Here is a 25,553-nt window from a genome sequence, read left to right on the forward strand (position 1 = left end):
CAAAGAACCACATCACTTAGAAGCTGACAGAAGTCTTATTATTGTGATAGAATATGCTGAAACATTGAGCCTTACTGTAATACATCCTTTCATAGAGTTTTCACAATGACAGTAAAACCCTGCCACAAGTGGCACTGTCAACTTTTCTATGTGCGCTCCCTTTTCCTCACATCGACATTCGAATTACAGTCTCCTTCGTCTAAAGGAGCTGTCCTATTGAAGCAGCATCGTTGCCTGGGTTTGTCGTCTCGTGCTGAGATTAATGACACGGACACACACACACATGGAGTGGGTTAAGGAGCAGGAAGTTAAACAGGCAGAAGAAAGGAGAGAGGAGAGCAGCTTGCTCTTTCTTATGAGAGAGAGGTGTCCAAAAAGGAAAAGCCGGCCGGCCGCGGACTGCACCAGATCTTATAGGCAGGCTGGAGGAGGCAGTGTTTGATTTACGTAGGCCCCACAGTTTGGTTCGATCAGGTGTAATGTTTACATGGTGCCCGGGAAGGCTGGTTGCCCCACCCTAATCTTATTATGCAAATGGACTTTCTACGTGGCCAGCCAGCACCATCTTGTCTGCTCCTTACTGTACATGTGGCTGGCAAAGAGAAGAGATGATGGAGCCGCCATTTTGAACATGCCTGTTCCCAGGTAGCCTTTTCCTACTGGCACAACTGCCAGCATTCACCTGTACAAGCTTCTAGCTTGCTTGTCTACGTCTGCAGCTTGATTTTACAGGCTGATGTTTGTTAGAAAAGAAAATGATTTTGGAGTTGCTTTTCATTAAAAGGAAAACCTTACTGAGGACTCCTGTACCCTCACTATCTGCCTAAGTAATTTCTTCTTAACTCCCATGTAACTATCAGCTTGCTAATGAGACCAATTTATTTAACTTGCACTGCAGTACAGCCACAGAGCAGAGTAATATGTATAGGATCCAGAGGGAATGAGTCCTCCCAGCTGGCCTCTCCTGCCATTTGATTCAGTGATGAGTTCCTCTTTCTTTTGACTTAGGCTGATTTATAGAAAAAAAGCACATTCTAGAATAATTAAGTTAACTATTAGCCAGATCGCCTTTAGCTGCTGGCTTGGGTTATATAACAACTCCCTAACTCTAGAAGCTAAGGAACAGAAGGCCAGCATTTTCTTTGATTTCCTGTAGTTTTAATGCTTTTCCACTCTCCCCTCCCCTTCTCCCAGCCCACCGTTCCACCACTTCACCGCATGTGCCTTTGAAAGTCTCTGTGGATCATATTCCTCAAGTATTTTGATTATCTTGGGTGCTTCTGCTTACACTGCCATGTATTCTGGCCTCATAAGATATTCACTTTACATGACCCTTACTTGCTGTCTTTGACACACTCACCACATAACACTTGCAGAGCCAAAATTCTCAGAAAAGTACCTGCAATTATTAATGCGTAACTGGTATTCCGAAATGACTAAATGCATTGTTTCTGCTGTGGAAGAAAATGCTGGGGTGAAGCCAGAGCAAAGGTAAAAGACCTGGTTTTCCTTAAATGGATATAGCCTCAGAGACATTTATATTTTCAGAGGACCCAGTCCTGATGCTTCTGATCATTTTTCAAATCAACTTAATGAATATGAGATGGGCTGCACATTAAACTGATATAACAGGTAAATATCACCTGCATTTAGGGTGGGCAGCTGATACAGGGCAACTTTTTTCCTGTGATTCTAAAGAATTTATAAGGGGAGTAAAAATGCGGGCTGGATTTCTGAATGAGATTTACATTCTGCTCTCACTCTTGACTGGCTGCCACAATAAACATGGGAAGATATTTTTAAGCTCTCATGAGCTAAAAGCAATGCCAATTACTATGGATTGCTTTTGGTAGATTTTGGGTAATTTCACATGACAAATGTTACCTCTGCTTATGACTTCCTTAAAAGATAACTAAATGCTGAGCCCACTGGAATAAGCATCCAGAGTAGAGAGCTACATATACCCCAACATATTGTTTTTTCCAAAGCCACAAGCCTATGTCAGATGCTTTGTACCCTGCACTGCTGTCCAAGTGAAGCCTCCCTTTCTCTATCTTCCAAGTACAGCCCAAACCCTAAATGTGACCCTTTAAAAGGATCCTTTACAAAGTGGATGTTTAAAGTGAATAAAATGTCATCTAATCATCTATTCCTTTTGCCTTAAGCTGCAGAGTCATCCACATTTGCTATTTCCTTCAAGACTGCTTTCTTTTCCTAAACACCGGAAGCTTCAGAGCCACTCATGCATTGCAGTAATTTCACCCACTCAGGGTAAAAAATAAGGCCGCCTCTGTGTTGATGAAATCAGGCTGGTTCCTCAGTAGGATCTGTTGTCTAGGACTACCCTGGAGAGACATAAATTTCTAATTTTTATGCCTTACTCAAATTTCCTACATTATTTTTATTTCAAAATCCAGTGCTTTACGGCTGGGTGCAGTGGCTCATGCCTGTATTCAGCACTTTGGGAGGCTGAGGTGGGCAGATTGCTTGAAGCCAGGAGTTTGAGACCAGCCTGGCCAACATGGTGAAACCCAGTATCTACTAAAAATAAAATAAAAAACTAGCTGGGCATGGTGGTGACACCTCTAGTCCCAGCTACTCGGGAGGCTGAGGCAGGAGAATCGCTTGAACCCGGGAGGCGGAGGTTGCAGTGAGCCGAGGTTGTGCCACTGCCCTCCGGCTTGGGTGACAGAGCAAGACTCCCTCTCAAAAACATTCTTTAAAAATCCAGTGCTTTATAATGAACTGATAAGTTGCCTAAGGGGATCTCCATTCATATTATAAGATATTTCATTCACAGCTTCTCTGGGAGAGAAGCACAGAATTGTACCTCTCAGTCAGCCAACAACACTCCTGCTTGTGATGTTCACGTATAATAATGAGAAATGAGCCTCCCATGGGTGTCCCACACACGTGCATAAAAGAAATGCCATCAAAGTGAAAGTGTTGCCACGCTACACCTAGCGTAGGATCACCTGGGTTAGCTGGAAAAAAATGTGTCAGTGTCTGTAGTCATGAAGTGATTCTGTATTTTATTGTAGAAATCCTATCAAGTATCAGTTTCAAATGATTTTTTTTTTGAGATGGAGTCTCGCTCTGTTGCCCAGGCTGGAGTGCAGTGGTGCAATCTCCACTCACTGCAGCCTCTGCTTCCCAGGTTCAAGTGATTCTCTTGCCTCAGCCTCCCAAGTATCTGGAATTACAGGTGTGCACCACCACACCTGGCTAATTTTTATATTTTTAGTAGAGACAGGATCTCACCATTTTGGCCAGGCTGGTCTCGACTCCTGGCCTCAGGTGATCCACCTGCCTTGGCCTCCCAAAGTGCTAGAATTACAGGCATGAGCCACTGGGCCTGGCCTCAAGCAATTTTTACATACTCCATGCTTAAGTTGAGATGTTGCCTCTTCTTTCTTTCTTTCCAGGAGTGTCAGCAGCTATAGTCAAGTTTCAAGAAGGGGGGAATGCTGTTGGGACTGTGCAGGCAATGGCCTAAAAACAATAAAAAGCCCCACTAAAAGGTGGTTTTCTTTTGATTATTATCCTGTACTGACAATTCTAAGTAATATCAGTGATAAAATAAATCACTGGGGAAGACCACTCCCACACCTGCCCCTAGTTGATATGGCACTGTGAAAGCACTCCAATATCTTTCTTTTTTTTTCTTTTTTTTTGAGATGGAGTCTCACTCTGTCACCCAGGCTGGTGTGCAGTGGCTCACGGTAAGCTCCACCTCCTGGGTTCACGCCATTCTCCTGCCTCAGCCTCCTGAGTAGCTGGGACTACAGGCACCCTCCACCAGGCCCGGCTAATTTTTTGTATTTTTAGTGGAGATGGGGTTTCACCATGTTAGCCAGGATGGTCTCAATGTCCTCACCTCGTGAACCGCCCGTCTTGGCCTCCCAAAGTGCTGGGATTACAGGCGTGAGCCACTGCGCCTGGCTTCCAATATCTTTCTTAGGAAGGATACATCATCAGTTAAATAATGAAATCAATACATATTCACTGTAGAACATCTAGAAAATTTTGAAAAATTATTTTTAGGAGAGAATTAAAATTCGTATAACCCCGCCACTTATTGATAATCATAGACCTTTATGTCATTATTACTTTTTTGGTTATTAAAAGTAATTCTGCCATAAATATCCTTGTTACATATATTTCTTTTGGCGTTTGTGATTTTTTTTGGGAAGTGCATTCTTGAAAGTTTAACTTTTAAAAAGCATCGAATATATATCATCATGTCCTGTAAAAAGTATTTATCAATTTATGATTCCTAGATTGGTGTACACATCTCCCAACACAAAACTTTATCATGAAAAATGAATCCTGATTATTTAATTGATACTTTTTTTTGAGTTTTCCAATTGTTGTGTTACTACATTTAATAGGTCACTACTTTTGTCAGGGTAATAGTAGTTTCCTCATTGCTCTCTTAGCTTCTGGTAACAAGCGGCTCACCATTTCTCTAGCCTTTGCTAGAGAAGAGCTCCTCTGATGCATCTGGAACCCTGAGTTGCTTTCTTAGGCCGAGAGTAGTCACACATATTTGTGGTGCTTGTTATTATAGCACCTTACTTACAAGCACCAATTTTAAATACTCTAATACTCTGTAAAGAACCACCACAAAAAAGTGGCTTAATGCAAAAGCCATTTATTTAGTAATTTTGCTAGGTATTTCTTTTGGTCTGTATGTGGCTTGGCTGGGAAGTTCTGCTTGTCTCAGCTGGGCTCATTAATGCTTCTGAAATCAGCTTCTAGTCAAGAAGGTGTCTTTGATTCTGGAAGTTGGCTGACTATGAGATAGGGTCACTGGGCTTTGTGTTTTTGTCTACTAGGAGGGTATGCCAGGCTTCTTCACATAAGTGTTGCAGGGATCCCACAGCATCAAGAGAGTGAAATCCAATGTTCAAACACTTTAAAAGTCACTTTTGCTGCTGTTCCACTAGCCAAAGAAACAGAAAGTTCACCCTCCCCTCACAACCCCCACTACCCTTCCTAGTCTCTGGAAACCATCCTTCTACTCTCCATGACCATTAGTTCAATTGTCTTGATTTCTCAATCTCACAAATAAGTGAGAACATGCGATGTTTGTCTTTCTGGTCATGGCTTGTTTAACTTAACACAATAATCTCCAGTTCTGTCCATGTTGTTGCAAATGACTGGATCTCATTCTTTTTTTCATGGCTGAGTAGTACTCCATTGTGTATATGCACCACATTTTCTTTATGCATTTATCTCTTGATGGACCCTTCTAAATCTTAGTTATTGCAAACAGTGCTGCAAGAAACATAGGGATGTACTGATTTCCTTGCTTTTGGATATATACCCAGCAGTGGGATTGCTGGATCATATGGTAGCTCAATTTTTAGTTTTTTTGAGGAAAGTGCAAACTGTTCTCTTCAGTGGTACATCCCCACTAGCAGTGTACAAGGGTTTCCTTTTCTCTGCATCCTCATCAGCATTTGTCATGCGAGCCGCTTATATATTTTGGTTATTAATCCCTTGTCAGATGGGTGGTTTGCAAATATTTTCTCCCATTCAATGGGTTATGTCTTCACTTTGTTGATTGTATCTTTTTTTTTTTTTTTTTTCTTTTTTTATTTTTTATTATACTTTAAGTTCTAGGGTACATGTGCATAACGTTTACATCATGTATAACTCCCCAATGCAATCCCTCCCTCCTCCCCCCTCCCCATGATAGGCCCCAGTGTGTGATGTTCCCCTTCCCGAGTCCAAGTGATCTCATTGTTCAGTTCCCACCTATGAGTGAGAACATGCGGTGTTTGGTTTCTCTTCTTGTGATAGTTTGCTAAGAATGATGGTTTCCAGCTGCATCCATGTCCCTACAAAGGATGCAAACTCATCCTTTTTGATGGCTGCATAGTATTCCATGGTGTATATGTGCCACATTTTCTTAATCCAGTCTGTCACAGATGGACATTTGGGTTGATTCCAAGTCTTTGCTATTGTGAATAGTGCCGCAATAAACATACGTGTGCATGTGTCTTTGTAGTAGAGTAATTTATAATCCTTGGGTATATACCCAGTAGTGGGATGGCTGGGTCATATGGTACATCTAGTTCTAGATCCTTGAGGAATCGCCATACTGTTTTCCATAATGGTTGAACTAGTTTACAATCCCACCAACAGTGTAAAAGTGTTCCTATTTCTCCACATCCTCTCCAACATCTATTGTTTCCTGACTTCTTAATGCTTGCCATTCTAACTGGTGTGAGATGGTATCTCATTGTGGTTTTGATTTGCATTTCTCTGATGGCGAGTGATGATGAGCATTTTTTCATGTGTCTGTTGGCTGTATGGATGTCTTCTTTTGAGAAATGTCTGTTCATATCCTTTCCCCACTTTTTGATGGGGTTGTTTGTTTTTTTCTTGTATATTTGTTTGAGTTCTTTGTAGATTCTGGATATTAGCCCTTTGTCAGATGAGTAGGTTGCAAAAATTTTCTCCCATTCTGTAGGTTGCCTGTTCACTCTGATGGTAGTTTCTTTTGCTGTGCAAAAGCTCTTTAGTTTAATGAGATCCCATTTGTCAATTTTGGCTTTTGTTGCCGTTGCTTTTGGTGTTTTAGACATGAAGTCCTTGCCCATGCCTATGTCCTGAATGGTACTACCTAGGTTTTCTTCTAGGGTTTTTATGGTATTAGGTCTAACATTTAAGTCTCTAATCCATCTTGAATTAATTTTCGTATAAGGGGTAAGGAAAGGGTCCAGTTTCAGCTTTCTACTTGTGGCTAGCCAATTTTCCCAGCACCATTTATTAAATAGGGAATCCTTTCCCCATTTCTTGTTTCTCTCAGGTTTGTCAAAGATCAGATGGCTGTAGATGTGTGGTATTATTTCTGAGGACTCTGTTCTGTTTCACTGGTCTATTTCTCTGTTGTGGTACCAGTACCATGCTGTTTTGGTTACTGTAGCCTTGTAGTATAGTTTGAAGTCAGGTAGCGTGACGCCTCCAGCTTTGTCCTTTTGACCTAGGATTGTCTTGGCAATGCGGGCTCTTTTTTGGTTCCATATGAACTTTAAAGCAGTTTTTTCCAATTCTGTGAAGAAACTCATTGGTAGCTTGATGGGGATGGCATTGAATCTATAAATAACCTTGGGCAGTATGGCCATTTTCACGATATTGATTCTTCCTATCCATGAGCATGGTATGTTCTTCCATTTGTTTGTGTCCTCTTTGATTTCACTGAGCAGTGGTTTGTAGTTCTCCTTGAAGAGGTCCTTTACATCCCTTGTAAGCTGGATTCCTAGGTATTTTATTCTCTTTGAAGCAATTGTGAATGGAAGTTCATTCCTGACTTGGCTCTCTGCTTGTCTGTTACTGGTGTATAAGAATGCTTGTGATTTTTGCACATTAATTTTGTATCCTGAGACTTTGCTGAAGTTGCTTATCAGCTTAAGGAGATTTTGGGCTGAGACGATGGGTTTTTCTAAATATACAATCATGTCATCTGCAAACAGGGACAATTTGACTTCTTCTTTTCCTAACTGGATACCCTTGATTTCTTTCTCTTGCCTGATTGCCCTAGCCAGAACTTCCAACACTATGTTGAATAGGAGTGGTGAGAGAGGGCATCCCTGTCTTGTGCCAGTTTTCAAAGGGAATTTTTCCAGTTTTTGCCCATTCAGTATGATATTAGCTGTGGGTTTGTCGTAAATAGCTCTTATTATTTTGAGGTACGTTCCATCAATACCGAATTATTGAGCGTTTTTAGCATAAAGGGCTGTTGAATTTTGTCAAAAGCCTTTTCTGCATCTATTGAGATAATCATGTGGTTCTTGTCTTTGGTTCTGTTTATATGCTGGATTACGTTTATTGATTTGCGAATGTTGAACCAGCCTTGCATCCCAGGGATGAAGCCCACTTGATCATGGTGGATAAGCTTTTTGATGTGCTGCTGAATCCGGTTTGCCAGTATTTTATTGAGAATTTTTGCATCGATGTTCATCAGGGATATTGGTCTAAAATTCTCTTTTTTTGTTGTGTCTCTGCCAGGCTTTGGTATCAGGATGATGTTGGCCTCATAAAATGAGTTAGGGAGGATTCCCTCTTTTTCTATTGATTGGAATAGTTTCAGAACGAATGGTACCAGCTCCTCCTTGTACCTCTGGTAGAATTCAGCTGTGAATCCATCTGGTCCTGGACTTTTTTTCGTGGGTAGGCTATTAATTGTTGCCTCAATTTCAGAGCCTGTTATTGGTCTATTCAGGGATTCAACTTCTTCCTGGTTCAGTCTTGGGAGAGTGTAAGTGTCCAGGAAATTATCCATTTCTTCTAGATTTTCTAGTCGATTTGCATAGAGGCATTTATAGTATTCTCTGATGGTTGTTTGTATTTCTGTGGGGTCGGTGGTGATATCCCCTTTATCATTTTTTATTGCGTCTATTTGATTCCTCTCACTTTTCTTCTTTATTAGTCTTGCTAGCGGTCTGTCAATTTTGTTGATCTTTTCAAAAAACCAACTCCTGGATTCATTGATTTTTTGGAGGGTTTTTTGTGACTCTATCTCCTTCAGTTCTGCTCTGATCTTAGTTATTTCTTGCCTTCTGCTAGCTTTTGAATGTGTTTGCTCTTGCCTCTCTAGTTCTTTTAATTGTGATGTTAAAGTGTCAATTTTAGATCTTTCCTGCTTTCTCTTGTGGGCATTTAGTGCTATAAATTTCCCTCTACACACTGCTTTAAATGTGTCCCAGAGATTCTGGTATGTTGTATCTTTGTTCTCATTGGTTTCAAAGAACATCTTTATTTCTGCTTTCATTTCGTTATGTACCCAGTAGTCATTCAGGAGCAGGTTATTCAGTTTCCATGTAGTTGAGCGGTTTGGATTGAGTTTCTTAGTCCTGAGTTCTAGTTTGATTGCACTGTGGTCTGAGAGACAGTTTGTTATAATTTCTGTTCTTGTACATTTGCTGAGGAGTGCTTTACTTCCAATTATGTGGTCAATTTTGGAATAAGTGTGATGTGGTGCTGAGAAGAATGTATATTCTGTTGATTTGGGGTGGAGAGTTCTATAGATGTCTATTAGGTCCGCTTGGTGCAGAGATGAGTTCAATTCCTGGATATCCTTGTTAACTTTCTGTCTCGTTGATCTGTCTAATGTTGACAGTGGAGTGTTGAAATCTCCCATTATTATTGTATGGGAGTCTAAGTCTCTTTGTAGGTCTCTAAGGACTTGCTTTATGAATCTGGGTGCTCCTGTATGGGTGCATATATATTTAAGAGAGTTAGCTCTTCCTGTTGAATTGATCCTTTACCATTATGTAATGGCCTTCTTTGTCTCTTTTGATCTTTGATGGTTTCAAGTCTGTTTTATCAGAGACTAGGATTGCAACCCCTGCTTTTTTTTGTTCTCCATTTGCTTGGTAGATCTTTCTCCATCCCTTTATTTTGAGCCTATGTATGTCTTTGCATGTGAGATGGGTCTCCTGAATACAGCAGACTGATGGGTCTTGACTCTTTATCCAGTTTGCCAGTCTGTGTCTTTTAATTGGAGCATTTAGTCCATTTACATTTAAGGTTAATATTGTTATGTGTGAACTTGATCCTGTCATTATGATATTAACTGGTTATTTTGCTCATTAGTTGATGCAGTTTCTTCCTAGCCTCGATGGTCTTTACATTTTGGCATGTTTTTGCAATGGCTGGTACCGCTTGTTCCTTTCCATGTTTAGGGCTTCCTTCAGGGTCTCTTGTAAGGCAAGCCTGGTGGTGACAAAATCTCTAAGCATTTGCTTATCTGTAAAGGATTTTATTTCTCCTTCACTGATGAAACTTAGTTTGGCTGGATATGAAATTCTGGGTTGAAAATTCTTTTCTTTAAGAACGTTGAATATTGGCCCCCACTCTCTTCTGGCTTGTAGAGTTTCTGCCGAGAGATCTGCTGTTAGTCTGATGGGCTTCCCTTTGTGGGTAACCCGACCTTTCTCTCTGGCTGCCCTTAAGATTTTTTCCTTCATTTCAACTTTGGTGAATCTGGCAATTATGTGTCTTGGAGTTGCTCTTCTGGAGGAGTATCTTTGTGGCGTTCTCTGTATTTCCTGAATTTGAATGTTGGCCTGCCCTACTAGGTTGGGGAAGTTCTCCTGGATGATATCCTGAAGAGTGTTTTCCAACTTGGTTCCATTTTCCCCCTCACTTTCAGGCACCCCAATCAGACGTAGATTTGGTCTTTTTACATAATCCCATACTTCTTGCAGGCTTTGTTCATTTCTTTTTCTTCTTTTTTCTTTTGGTTTCTCTTCTCGCTTCATTTCATTCATTTGATCCTCAATCGCTGATACTCTTTCTTCCAGTTGATCAAGTCGGTTACTGAAGCTTGTGCATTTGTCACGTATTTCTCGTGTCATGGTTTTCATCTCTGTCATTTCGTTTATGATCTTCTCTGCATTAATTAGTCTAGCTGTCAATTCTTCCACTTTTTTTTCAAGATTTTTAGTTTCTTTGCGCTGGGTACGTAATTCCTCCTTTAGCTCTGAGAAGTTTGATGGACTGAAGCCTTCTTCTCTCATCTCGTCAAAGTCATTCTCTGACCAGCTTTGATCCGTTGCTGGCGATGGGCTGCGCTCCTTTGCAGGGGGAGATGCGCTCTTATTTTTTGAATTTCCAGCTTTTCTGCCCTGCTTTTTCCCCATCTTTGTGGTTTTATCTGTCTCTGGTCTTTGATGATGGTGACGTACTGATGGGGTTTTGGTATAGGTGTCCTTCCTGTTTGATAGTTTTCCGTCTGACAGTCAGAAGGACTGTCTGTTGGTCTGTTGGAGATTGCTTGAGGTCCACTCCAGACCCTGTTTGCCTGGGTATCAGCAGCAGAGGTTGCCAAAGATAGAATATTGCTGAGCAGCGAGTGTACCTGTCTGATTCTTCCTTTGGAAGTTTCCTCTCAGGGATGACTCCACCCTGTGAGGTGTGGGGTGTCAGACTGCCCCTAGTGGGGGATGTCTCCCAGCTAGGCTACTCAGGGGTCAGGGACCCACCTGAGCAGGCAGTCTGTCCGTTCTCGGATCTCAACCTCCGCGTTGGGAGATCCACGGCTCTCCCCAAAGCTGTCAGACAGAGTCGTTCGCCTCTGCACCGCCCCCGCTGCTTTCCCTATTGGACCTCAGCTGTGGGCTGTCCCCAGAGGTGGAGTCTACAGAGACAGGCAGGTTTCCTTGAGCTGCTGTGAGCTCCACCCAGTTCGAGCTTCCCAGCGGCTTTGTTTACCTACTTAAGCCTCAGCAATGGCGGGCGCCCCTCCCCCAGCCTCGCTGCTGCCTTGCGGATAGATCGCCGCAGACGGCTGTGTTAGCAGTGAGGGAGGCTCCGTGGGCGTGGGACCCTCCCGGCCAGGTGTGGGATATATTCTCCTGGTGTGCCTGTTCCTTAAAGCGCAGTATTGGGGTGGGAGTTACGCGATTTTCCAAGTGTTATGTGTCTCAGTTCCCCTGGCTAGGAAAACGGATTTCCTTCCCCCTTGCGCTTCCAGGTGAGGCGATGCCTCGCCCTGCTTCAGCTCACGCTGGTCAGGCTGCAGCAGCTGACCAGCACCGATTGTCCGGCACTCCCTAGAGAGATGACCCCAATACCTCAGTTGAAAATGCAGAAATCACCGGTCTTCTGTGTTACTCGCGCTGGGAGTTGGAGACTGGAGCTGTTCCTATTCGGCCATCTTGATTGTATCTTTCAATGTGCAGAAATTTTTATTATTTCTTTTTTGAGATGGAGTCTTGCTCTGTTGCCCAGGCTGAAGTGCAGTGGCGCAATCTCTGCTCACTGCAAGCTCTGCCTCCCGGGTTCTCGCCATTCTCCTGCCTCAGCCTCCCAAGTAGCAGGGACTAAGGCACCCACCACCATGCCCAGCTAATTTTTTGTATTTTTATTAGAGATGGGGTTTCACCATGTCAGCCGGCATGGTCTCGATCTCCTGACCTGGTGATGCACCTGCGTCAGCCTCCCAAAGTGCTGGGATTACAGGCGTGAGCCACTGCGCTGGGCCTGCAAAAGCTGTTTAACTTGATGTGATCCCATTTGTCCATGTTTGCCTGTGCTTGTGGGGTGTTGCTCAAGAAACCTTTTCCCAGACCAATGTCCTGGAGAGTTTCCTGATGTTTCTTTGTCGTAGTTTCATAGTTTGAGGTCTTAGATTAAGGCTTTAATCCATTTTGATTTGATTTTTGTATATGGTGAGAGATAAAGGTCTAGTTACATTCTTTTGCATATGGATATCCAATTTTCCCAGCATCATTTATTAAATTTGTTTAATTTTATCAAATGCTTTTTTAGCCTCAGTTGAAATGATCATATGTTTTCTATCCTTCATTCTGTTGATATGATGAATGATACTGATTGATTTGGATGTGTTGAACCATACTTGCAACCCAGGGGTAAGTCCCACTTGGTCATAATGAATGATCTTTCTAATGTATTGTTGAATTTGGTTTGCTAGTATTTTGCTGAGGAATTGTACATCAATATTCATCAGAGATATTGGCCTGTAGTTTTCTTTTCTTTCTTTCTTTTTTTTTTTTGATGTCCTTTTGTCTGGTTTTGGTATCAGGGTAATACTGGCTTTGTAGAATGAGTTTGGAAGTATTCCCTCCTCCTCTATTTTTTGGAATAGTTTGAGTAGCATTGGTATTAGTTCTTTCTATGTTTGGCAAAATTCAACAGTGAAGCCATCAGTTCCCAGTATTTTCTTCACTGAAAGGCTTTTTATTATGTCTCTCATCTCAGTACTTGTTATTCATCTGTTCAGCTTTTGGATTTCTTCTTGGATCAATCTTGGTAGGTTGCATATATCTATGAATTTGTCCATTTCTTCTAGATTTTCCAATGTATAGATATATAGTTGTTCATAGTAGACACTAATGATCCTTTGAATTTCTGCAGTATCAGTTGTAATGTCTCCTTTTCCATTTCTAATTTTATTTGGATCTTCTCTCTTTTTTTCTTAGTCTAGCTAAAGGTTTTTCAATTTTGTTTAACTTTTCAAAGAATCAACTTTTTGCTTCATTGATCTTTCATTCTTTTAATTTCATTTATTTCTGCTCTGATCTTTTTTATTTCTTCTACTAATTTTAGGTTTGGTTTGCTCTTGTTTTTGTAGTTCTTTAAAATGCATTGTTAGATTGTTTATTAGAGATTTTTCCTCTTTTTAAAATTTTTAAATTTTACTTTAAGTTCTGGGATACGTGTGCAGAACGTGCAGGTTTGTTACATAGGTACACATGTGCCATGGTGGTTTGTTGCACCCATCAACCCATCATCTAGGTTTTAAGCCCTACATACATTAGCTATTTGTCCTAATGCTCTCAGTCCCCTTGCTCCCAAGCCCCTGACAGGCCCCCATGTGTGATGTTCCCTCCTTGTGTCCATGTGTTCTCATTATTAAACTCCCACCTATGAGTGAGAACATGCAGTGTTTGGTTTTCTGTTCCTGTGTTAATTTGCTGACAATGATGGTTTCCAGCTTCATCCATGTCCCTGCAAAGGAAATAAACTCATTCTTTTTATGGCTGCAGAGTATTCCATGATGTATATGTGTCACATTTTCTTTATCCAGTCTATCATTGATGGACATTTGGGTTGGTTCCAAGTCTTTGCTATTGTGAATAGTGCTGCAATAAACATACGTGTGGATGTGTCCTTATAGTAGCATGATTTATAATCCTTTGGGTATATACCCAGTAATGGGATTGCTGGGTCAAATGGTATTTTGAATTCTAGATCCTTGAGGAATTGCCACACTGTCTTCCACAATGGTTGAATTAATTTACACTCCCATCAACAGTATAGAGGCATTCCTATTTCTCCACAGCCTTGCCAGCATCTGTTGTTTCCTGACTTTTTAATAATTGTCATTATAACTGGTGTGAGATGGTATCTCATTGTGGTTTTGATTTGCATTTCTCTAAGGACCAGTGATGATGAGCTTTTTTTCGTGTTTCTTGACCACGTAAATGTCTTGTTTTGACAAGTGTCTGTTCATATACTCTGCCCACTTTTTGATTTTTTTCCTTGTAAATTTATTTAAGTTTCTTGTAGATTCTAGATATTAGCCCTTTGTCAGATGGATAGATTGCAAAAATTTTCTCCCATTCTGTAGGTTGCCTGTTCACTCTTTTTTGATGTAGGCAATTATAGCTATAAACTTCCCTCTTAGTACTGCTTTTGTTGTATCCCATAGATTTTGGTATGTTGTATTCCCATTATCATTTGTTTCAATAAAATTTTCAATTTCATTCTTAATTTCTTCATTGAGCCACTGGTCATTCAGGATCATGTTGTTTAATTTCCATGCATTTGTATAGGTTCCAAAATTCTTCCTGTTATTAATTTCTAGTTTTATTCCATTGTCATCAGAGAAATGCTTGATTTTCTGTCAGTTTTTTGAATGCTTTAAGACCTGTTTTATGACCTAACATTTGGTCTGTCCTTGAGGACAATCCATGTGCTGGGGAGAAGAATGTGTATTCTGCAGTTCTTGGACGAAATGTTCTGTGAATATCTGTTAGATCCATTTGGTCTATAGTGCAGATTCAATCTGATTTTGTTTTGTTAACTTTCTGTCTGGAAGACATTTCTAATGCTGAAAATGGGGTGTTGAAGTCTCCAGATACTATTGTACTGGGGCCCATTTGTCTCTTTAGCTCTAATAATTGCTTTATATCCCTGCCACTTACCACTTTGTGAAAAAAAAAATAAAAAGAATTCGCTTTGTATACCTGGGTGCTCCAGTGCTGGGTGCATATATGTTTAAAATTGTTATATCCTCTTGCTGAATTGACCCCTTATTTATTATGTGCTGACCTTGTTTGTCTCTTCTTATAGTTTCTGTGTTGAAACCTATTTTGTCTGATGTAAGTGTAGCAACTCATGCTCTTTTTTGGTTTCCATTGGCATGAATATCTTTTCCTGTCTTTTTATTTTCATTCTATGTGTGTCTTTATAGTTGAAGTGTGTTTCTTGTGAACAATGGATCAATGGATCTAGTATTTTTCATCCATTCAGCCAGTCTGTATCTTTTGATTGGAGAGTTTAGTCTATTTGCATTCAATGTTATTACTGATAAGTAAGCAGAACTTACTGTTGACATTTTATTATTTGTTTTCTGGTTGTTTTGTGGTCTTTTCTTCCTTCTTTCTTTCATTCCTGTCTTTCTCTAGTGAAGTTGATTTTTTCCTTTGGTGATTATTTAGTTTCTCATTTTTTATTTTTTGTGTATGCATTGTATGTTTTTTGATTTGAGATTACCATGAGGCTTGCAAATACTCTCTTATAACATATTATATTAACCCGATGATAACACTATTTTGCATAAGCAAACAAAGAAGCAAAAAGAAAACTAGTACAAACTCTATACCTTAATTTCATCCTCCCACTTTTTAACTTTTTGTTGTTTCCATTTATATCTTATTGTACTTAGTATGTCATATACTTAATATAATCCTTGCTATTTAATACTGTCTTGGCATTTTTAAGCAATTAGACATAGGAAGAGCTTACTGGAAAAAGAAGAAATTAGAACATGTGTTATAATATGTTGTGAAAGACGATGTTTCTAACACAGTATACAGCATCATTTTTTTTTTTTATTTATTATACTTTAAGTTCTAGGGTACATGTGCATGACGTTTATATCATGTATAACTCCCCAATGCAATCCCTCCCTCCTCCCCCCTCCCCATGATAGGCCCCAGTGTGTGATGTTCCCCTTCCCGAGTCCAAGTGATCTCATTGTTCAGTTCCCACCTATGAGTGAGAACATGCGGTGTTTGGTTTTCTCTTCTTGTGATAGTTTGCTAAGAATGATGGTTTCCAGCTGCATCCATGTCCCTACAAAGGATGCAAACTCATCCTTTTTGATGGCTGCATAGTATTCCATGGTGTATATGTGCCACATTTTCTTAATCCAGTCTGTCACAGATGGACATTTGGGTTGATTCCAAGTCTTTGCTATTGTGAATAGTGCCGCAATAAACATACGTGTGCATGTGTCTTTGTAGTAGAGTAATTTATAATCCATTGGGTATATACCCAGTAGTGGGATGGCTGGGTCATATGGTACATCTAGTTCTAGATCCTTGAGGAAACGCCATACTGTTTTCCATAATGGTTGAACTAGTTTACAATCCCACCAACAGTGTAAAAGTGTTCCTATTTCTCCACATCCTCTCCAACACCTGTTGTTTCCTGACTTCTTAATGATTGCCATTCTAACTGGTGTGAGATGGTATCTCATTGTGGTTTTGATTTGCATTTCTCTGATGGCGAGTGATGACGAGCATTTTTTCATGTGTCTGTTGGCTGTATGGATGTCTTCTTTTGAGAAATGTCTGTTCATATCCTTTCCCCACTTTTTGATGGGGTTGTTTGTTTTTTTCTTGTATATTTGTTTGAGTTCTTTGTAGATTCTGGATATTAGCCCTTTGTCAGATGAGTAGGTTGCAAAAATTTTTTCCCATTCTGTAGGTTGCCTGTTCACTCTGATGGTAGTTTCTTTAGCTGTGCAAAAGCTCTTTAGTTTAATTAGATCCCATGTGTCAATTTTTGCTTTTGCTGCCGTTGCTTTTGGTGTTTTAGACATGAAGTCCTTGCCCATGCCTATGTCCTGAATGGTACTACCTAGATTTTCTTCTAGGGTTTTTATGGTATTAGGTCTAACATTTAAGTCTCTAATCCATCTTGAATTAATTTTCGTATAAGGGGTAAGGAAAGGATCCAGTTTCAGCTTTCTACTTATGGCTAGCCAATTTTCCCAGCACCATTTATTAAATAGGGAATCCTTTCCCCATTTCTTGTTTTTGTCAGGTTTGTCAAAGATCAGATGGCTGTAGATGTGTGGTATTATTTCTGAGGACTCTGTTCTGTTCCATTGGTCTATATCTCTGTTGTGGTACCAGTACCATGTACAGCATCATTTTAATGGTGATCCTGTCATTGAGGATTTTCCCACTTTCTCCACATATTGTTTTTCAGTCTAGGATTATATTTATAATAGAAATGAGAACTGCTTGAAATATCACATTTTAGAAATTCAGTATTCAATTTTCATAAAAAAGGAATAATACTGAAAATTGAATGTATTAAACATTGCTTAAAATCATGTTATTATATATTTTTATTAAATCATTATTTGCATATTATTACTGATTTCCTGGATTTCAATTGGAGTGGATTCCTATGGCTACTTTAGAATACAGCATATTGTAAAATAAAAGAGATGTGATATATTAATTACATCCACTAGTTTTTACAAATCATTTATCTTTTTCAGTTTGATTACATGGGCTCTGATATAAACGCTGTAACGCAGAAGGTTATTCAGATAATTGGCCTTGTTAACACTGTAAGTTTTTAAAAGCTATTTAAAAATATATTTTATAAAAATGATGTGTATAATAGTTTTCTGTGCTGTTGAAGAGTTTCCATAACCAAAGTACTGTATCAAATGTGTTTTTAGAAAATGTAATATAATGTTCATTTATTTATGATTTTTAATTATATTCTTCTTTTAGATGCTTACCCAGTTACAACTGACTGTTATTATATCTTCCATTGAAATCTGGTCAAATAAAAACAAAATTTCTACTACAGGGCATGCTGGAGATGTATTGTTACAATTTTTTGAATGGAAAAAGGACCATCTTAACTTCAATTGCATACTTATTTGTGTAAGTGTAGTATTCTGCATTTTATAACATTAAAGGAATAACTCAAAATGACTTAATATGTTCATTATGAAAAATAAGCATTTATTTTATATATATCTTGTGTTCTACCCATTTAATATAGATATTACAGAATGTGAGAAATGTAAGCAAGAGTCCTTGTCCTCAAGGAGTTAATGTGAGGCAAAACTTAAAATGTTTTATTAAACAACATAAAGTTATTAATAAAAGTAAAATTCCACAAAAGGTATTGAAATAACTAAAAGTTTTATTGTGAGTGCTACAATTTATTTGATTTCCTTTGGTTTATGAAACTTTACCCCAGGTTATCATATTTCTATATTCCTGGCTCACTTCTAGTTAATTCTTATGTTTTTATTTTCTAATATAATGAAGGGTTAAATTTTCCTACTGTCTAGAATTTAATGTGCAGAAAAATCTGGTCAAAAATAAGTAATAAATGAACAAAGAGGTCATAGAAATTTGAATTTTCAGGGCTATACATATAGAGGAAACCAGAATAAAAACTATAATCATTAGTGCAATAGTATTTCCATAAATTGTTAGGCCTTATCCTAATTATATTTCTGGATATTTATCAAATTCAAAAGAGAAAAGTGTATATTGAAATATTCTTAACATTGAAACTTTGAGAGAAATGTATTTATGGCATAATTCAAAGTAGTATGGTGTTTGGAAGATAGTAATTGTTTGATAATGTTTGCTTCTATGAAACTGATCACCAATAATACCACTTTTAAATTCACTTATGGCAAAAGTTATTTTTCAGCTACAGGAAACTTCCCACCTTAATAGGAGCCACATTTCCTGGGCAAATATGTAATAAGGATTTTGCTGCTGCAGTTGCTCTGGTAGGTAATTATCTGGTTTGCTCTCAATACTTTCATGTTTCAAATTTTCCTAAATATTTTAAAACATGCATAAATATATTACTTAGTTTCCTCATAATTTTATGGCTTTTATATTACTAATTTGGAGCATAATCAAGGGGTATGTCAGGAATGAGGCTAGAATGAAGCCAGTGAAAGCATGATGCATTTCCATAAAGATCAAGCACATTTACTCCTGGTTAAGGAGTAATGTTAGATCCTCCAATCCCTTTTCTCCTGGGATGTGATTATATTTTTGTGAAATGACTTGCTATCATCTTGCAGATCACTCTGTGTTCATTTTTTCCCCATTTTTGTTCTCTGTGCTTCACTTGAGATAATTTCTATTGATCTGACTTTAAATAGGATTATCCATTCTACAACAGTTTCAAATCTGCTATTAAGCCGACCAATTCAGATGGTTGAATTTTTTATTTATTTATTTATTTATTTATTTTTACTATACTTCAAGTTCTAGGGTACATGTGCATAACGTGCAGGTTTGTTACATATGTATACTTGTGCCATGTTGGTGTGCTGCACCCATCAACTCGTCAGCACCCATCAATTCATCATTTATATCATGTATAACTCCCCAATGCAATCCCTCCCCCCTCCCCCCTCCCCATGATAGGCCCCAGTGTGTGATGTTCCCCTTCCCGAGTCCAAGTGATCTCATTGTTCAGTTCCCACCTATGAGTGAGAACATGCAGTGTTTGGTTTTCTGTTCTTGTGATAGTTTGCTAAGAATGATGGTTTCCAGCTGCATCCATGTCCCTACAAAGGACGCAAACTCATCCTTTTTATGGCTGCATAGTATTCCATGGTGTATATGTGCCACATTTTCTTAATCCAGTCTGTCACTGATGGACATTTGGGTTGATTCCAAGTCTTTGCTATGTGAATAGTGCCACAATAAACATACGTGTGCATGTGTCTTTATAGCAGCATGATTTATAATCTTTTGAGTATATACCCAGTAGTGGGATGGCTGGGTCATATGGTACATCTAGTTCTAGATCCTTGAGGAATTGCCATACTGTTTTCCATAGTGGTTGAACTAGTTTACAATCCCACCAACAGTGTAAAAGTGTTCCTATTTCTCCACATCCTCTCCAACACCTGTTGTTTCCTGATTTTTTAATGATTGCTGTTCTAACTGGTGTGAGATGGTATCTCATTGTGGTTTTCATTTGCATTTCTCTGATGGTCAGTGATGATGAGCATTTTTTCATGTGTCTGTTGGCTGTATGAATGTCTTCTTTTGAGAAATGTCTGTTCATATCCTTTGCCCACTTTTTGATGGGGTTGTTTGTTTTTTTCTTGTATATTTGTTTGAGTTCTTTGTAGATTCTGGATATTAGCCCTTTGTCAGATAAGTAGATTGCAAAAATGTTCTCCCATTCTGTAGGTTGCCTGTTCACTCTGATGGTAGTTTCTTTTGCTGTGCAGAAGCTCTTTAGTTTCATTAGATCCCATTTGTCAATTTTGGCTTTTGCTGCTGTTGCTTTTGGTGTTTCAGACATGAAGTCCTTGCCCATGCCTATGTCGTGAATGGTACTACCTAGATTTTCTTCTAGGGTTTTTATGGTATTAGGTCTAACATTTAAGTCTCTAATCCATCTTGAATTAATTTTCGTATAAGGGGTAAGGAAAGGATCCAGTTTCAGCTTTCTACTTATGGCTAGCCAATTTTCCCAGCACCATTTATTAAATAGGGAATCCTTTCCCCATTTCTTGTTTCTCTCAGGTTTGTCAAAGATCAGATGGCTGTAGATGTGTGGTATTATTTCTGAGGACTCTGTTCTGTTCCATTGGTCTATATCTCTGTTTTGGTACCAGTACCGTGCTGTTTTGGTTACTGTAGCCTTGTAGTATAGTTTGAAGTCAGGTAGCGTGACGCCTCCAGCTTTGTCCTTTTGACTTAGGATTGTCTTGGCAATGCGGGCTCTTTTTTGGTTCCATATGAACTTTAAAGCCGTTTTTTTCCAATTCTGTGAAGAAAGTCATTGGTAGCTTGATGGGGATGGCATTGAATCTATAAATAACCTTGGGCAGTATGGCCATTTTCACGATATTGATTCTTACTATCCATGAGCATGGTATGTTCTTCCATTTGTTTGTGTCCTCTTTGATTTCACTGAGCAGTGGTTTGTAGTTCTCCTTGAAGAGGTCCTTGACATCCCTTGTAAGTTGGATTCCTAGGTATTTTATTCTCTTTGAAGCAATTGTGAATGGAAGTTCATTCATGATTTGGCTCTCTGTTTGTCTGTTACTGGTGTATATGAATGCTTGTGATTTTTAAACATTAATTTTGTATCCTGAGACTTCGCTGAAGTTTCTTATCAGCTTAAAGAGATTTTGGGCTGAGACAATGGGGTTTTCTAAATATACCATCATGTCATCTGCAAACAGGGACAATTTGACTTCTTCTTTTCCTAACTGAATACCCTTGATTTCTTTCTCTTGCCTGATTGCCCTAGCCAGAACTTCCAACACTATGTTAAATAGGAGTGGTGAGAGAGGGCATCCCTGTCTTGTGCCAGTTTTCAAAGGGAATTTTTCCAGTTTTTGCCCATTCAGTATGATATTAGCTGTGGGTTTGTCATAAATAGCTCTTATTATTTTGAGGTACGTTCCATCAATACTGAATTTATTGAGCGTTTTTAGCATGAAGGGCTGTTGAATTTTGTCAAATTTTGAACTTTTCTGCATCTATTGAGATAATCATGTGGTTCTTGTCTTTGGTTCTGGATTACGTTTATTGATTTGCGAATGTTGAACCAGCCTTGCATCCCAGGGATGAAGCCCACTTGATCATGGTGGATAAGCTTTTTGATGTGCTACTGGATCCGGTTTGCCGGTATTTTATTGAGGGTTTTTGCATCGATGTTCATCAGGGATATTGGTCTAAAATTCTCTTTTTTTGTTGTGTCTCTGCCCGGCTTTGGTATCAGGATGATGTTGGCCTCATAAAATGAGTTAGGGAGGATTCCCTCTTTTTTTATTGATTGGAATAGTTTCAGAAGGAATGGTACCAGCTCCTCCTTGTACCTCTGGTAGAACTCAGCTGTGAATCCATCTGGTCCTGGACTTTTTTTGGTGGGTAGGCTATTGATTGTTGCCTCAATTTCGGAGCCTGCTATTGGTCTATTCAGGGATTCAACTTCTTCCTGGTTTAGTCTTGGGAGAGTGTAAGTGTCCAGGATATTATCTATTTCTTATTTGTGTAGAGGTGTTTATAGTATTCTCTGATAGTAGTTTGTATTTCTTTGGGCTCGGTGGTGATATCCCCTTTATCATTTTTTATTGCGTCTCTTTGATTCTTCTCTCTTTTCTTCTTTATTAGTCTTGCTAGCGGTCTGTCAATTTTGTTGATCTTTTCAAAAAACCAACTCCTGGATTCATTGATTTTTTGGAGGGTTTTTTGTGTCTCTATCTCCTTCAGTTCTGCTCTGATCTTAGTCATTTCTTGCCTTCTGCTAGCTTTTGAATGTGTTTGCTCTTGCCTCTCTAGTTCTCTTAATTGCGATGTTAGAGTGTCAATTTTATCTTTCCAGCTTTCTCTTGTGGGCATTTAGTGCTATAAATTTCCCTCTACACACTGCTTTAAATGTGTCCCAGAGATTCTGGTATGTTGTATCTTTGTTCTCATTGATTTCAAAGAACATCTTTATTTCTGCTTTCATTTCGTTATGTACCCAGTAGTCATTCAGGAGCAGTTGTTCAGTTTCCATGTAGTTGATCGGTTTTGATTGAGTTTCTTAGTCGTGAGTTCTAGTTTGATTGCACTGTGGTCTGAGAGACAGTTTGTTATAATTTCTGTTCTTGTACATTTGCTGAGGAGTGCTTTACTTCCAATTATGTGGTCAATTTTGGAATAAGTGCGATGTGGTGCTGAGAAGAATGTATATTCTGTTGATTTGGGGTGGAGAGTTCTATAGATTTCTATTAGGTCCACTTGGTGCAGAGATGAGTTCAATTCCTGGATATCTTTGTTAACTTTCTGTCTCGTTGATCTGTCTAATGTTGACAGTGGAGTGTTGAAGTCTCCCATTATTATTGTATGGGAGTGTAAGTCTCTTTGTAAGTCTCTAAGGACTTGCTTTATGAATCTGGGTGCTCCTGTATTGGGTGCATATATATTTAGGATAGTTAGCTCTTCCTGTTGAATTGATCCCTTTACCATTATGTAATGGCCTTCTTTGTCTCTTTTGATCTTTGATGGTTTAAAGTCTGTTTTATCAGAGACTAGGATTGCAACCCCTGCTTTTTTTTTGTTCTCCATTTGCTTGGTAGATCTTCCTCCATCCCTTTATTTTGAGCCTATGTATGTCTCTGCATGTGAGATGGGTCTCCTGAATACAGCAGACTGACGGGTCTTGACTCTTTATCCAGTTTGCCAGTCTGTGTCTTTTAATTGGAGCATTTAGTCCATTAACATTTAAGGTTAATATTGTTATGTGTGAACTTGATCCTGCCATTATGATATTAACTGGTTATTTTGCTCGTTAGTTGATGCAGTTTCTTCCTAGCCTCAATGGTCTTTACATTTTGGCATGTTTTTGCAATGGCTGGTACCCGTCGTTCCTTTCCATGTTTAGGGCTTCCTTCAGGGTCTCTTGTAAGGCAGGCCTGGTGGTGACAAAGTCTCTAAGCATTTGCTTATCTGTAAAGGATTTGATTTCTCCTTCACTTATGAAACTTAGTTTGGCTGGATATGAAATTCTGGGTTTAAAATTCTTTTCTTTAAGAATGTTGAATATTGGCCCACTCTCTTCTGGCTTGTAGAGTTTCTGCCGAGAGATCTGCTGTTAATCTGATGGGCTTCCCTTTGTGGGTAACCCGACCTTTCTCTCTGGCTGCCCTTAAGATTTTTTCCTTCATTTCAACTTTGGTAAATCTGGCAGTTATGTGTCTTGGAGTTGCTCTTTTCGAGGAGTATCTTTGTGGCGTTCTCTGTATTTCCCGAATTTGAATGTTGGCCTGCCCTACTAGGTTGGGGAAGTTCTCCTGGATGATATCCTGCAGAGTGTTTTCCAACTTGGTTCCATTTTCCCCCTCACTTTCAGGCACCCCAATCAGACGTAGATTTGGTCTTTTTACATAATCCCATACTTCTTGCAGGCTTTGTTCATTTCTTTTTCTTCTTTTTTCTTTTGGTTTCTCTTCTCGCTTCATTTCATTCATTTGATCCTCAATCGCTGATACTCTTTCTTGCAGTTGATCGAGTCAGTTACTGAAGCTTGTGCATTTGTCACGTATTTCTCATCTCATGGTTTTCATCTCTGTCATTTCGTTTATGACCTTCTCTGCATTAATTAGTCTAGCTGTCCATTCTTCCACTGTTTTTTCAGGATTTTTAGTTTCTTTGCGCTGGGTATGTAATTCCTCCTTTAGCTCTGAGAAGTTTGATGGACTGAAGCCTTCTTCTCTCATCTCGTCAAAGTCATTCTCTGACCAGCTTTGATCCGTTGCTGGCGATGAGCTGCGCTCCTTTGCAGGGGGAGATGCGCTCTTATTTTTTGAATTTCCAGCTTTTCTACCCTGCTTTTTCCCCATCTTTGTGGTTTTATCTGTCTCTGGTCTTTGATGATGGTGACGTACTGATGGGGTTTTGATATAGGTGTCCTTCCTGTTTGATAGTTTTCCTCTGACAGTCAGGACCCTCAGCTATAGGTCTGTTGGAGATTGCTTGATGTCCACTCCAGACCCTGTTTGCCTGGGTATCAGCAGCAGAGGTTGCAGAAGATAGACTATTGCTGAACAGCGAGTGTACCTGTCTGATTCTTACTTTGGAAGCTTCCTCTCAGGGGTGTACTCCACCCTGTGAGGTGTGGTGTGTCAGACTGCCCCTAGTGGGGGATGTCTCCCAGTTAGGCTACTCAGGGGTCAGGGACCCACTTGAGCAGGCAGTCTGTCCATTCTCAGATCTCAACCTCCGTGTTGGGAGATCCACTGCTCTCTTCAAAGCTGTCAGACAGAGTCGTTCGCGTCTGCACAGGCCTCTGCTGCTTCCCCTGTTGTTGTTTAGCTGCGCCCTGTCCCCAGAGGTGGAGTCTACAGAGACAGGCAGATTTCCTTGAGCTGCTGTGAGCTCCACCCAGTTCCAGCTTCCCAGCGGCTTTGTTTACCTACCTACTTAAGCCTTAGCAATGGCGGGCGCCCCTCCCCCAGCCTCGCTGCTGCCTTGCAGATAGATCGCCGCAGACTGCTGTGTTAGCAGTGAGGGAGGCTCCGTGGGCATGGGACCCTCCCGGCCAAGTGTGGGATATATTCTCCTGGTGTGCCTGTTTCCTTAAAGCGCAGTATTGGGGTGGGAGTTATCTGATTTTCCAGGTGTTGTGTGTCTCAGTTCCCCTGGCTAGGAAAAGGGATTCCCTTCCCCCTTGTGCGTCCCAGGTGAGGCGATGCCTCGCCCTGCTTCAGCTCTCGCTGGTCTGGTTGCAGCAGCTGACCAGCACTGATTGTCCGGCACTCCCCAGTGAGATGACCCCAGTACCTCAGTTGAAAATGCAGAAATCACCGGTCTTCTGTGTCGCTCGTGCTGGGAATTGGAGACTGGAGCTGTTCCTATTCGGCCATCTTGCTCCGCCCCTGAGATGGTTGAATTTTTAAATTCTAGAGTATCTACTTTATGATTTTTAAAAAAACTTTGTTAATTAATTAAATCTTAAAATCACATAACTGAGGTATAATCAACATACAAAAGCTATACTTATTTACTGTACACAACTTGCTGAGCATGGAGATAAGTATTACACTTGTGAAACCATCACCACAATAAATGCCATAAGCATGTTTGTCATCTCCAAAAGACTAATCTGCTCCCTATGCTTATTATTATTTGTAGTATTTTGTCGTAGTAACATTTAATGGAAGTTCTATCCTCTTAGAAAATGTTTTTAAATTAATATTTTATAATTTATTTTAGATTCATTATATTCATGTGCCTGTTTGTTACATAGATATACTATGTACTGGTAGGGAT

General features: G+C 39.6%; 1 protein-coding gene across 1 annotated transcript in view; it reads left to right on the plus strand.

Annotated features, from left to right (window-relative positions):
* LOC117095166 (disintegrin and metalloproteinase domain-containing protein 5) overlaps positions 1 to 25,553 on the plus strand; it is a 132,889-nt gene that overhangs the window by 23,893 nt on the left and 83,443 nt on the right. Inside the window, exons 8-10 of the mRNA XM_033231875.1 lie at positions 17,279 to 17,350; positions 17,520 to 17,675; positions 18,452 to 18,544. Of these exons, the coding sequence (XP_033087766.1) occupies positions 17,279 to 17,350; positions 17,520 to 17,675; positions 18,452 to 18,544 (321 nt within the window). The remainder of the gene's footprint in view (positions 1 to 17,278; positions 17,351 to 17,519; positions 17,676 to 18,451; positions 18,545 to 25,553) is intronic.

This window comes from Trachypithecus francoisi, unplaced genomic scaffold, assembly GCF_009764315.1.
Source record: "Trachypithecus francoisi isolate TF-2019V2 unplaced genomic scaffold, Tfra_2.0 Contig01440, whole genome shotgun sequence".
Taxonomy (NCBI): Eukaryota; Metazoa; Chordata; class Mammalia; order Primates; family Cercopithecidae; genus Trachypithecus; species Trachypithecus francoisi.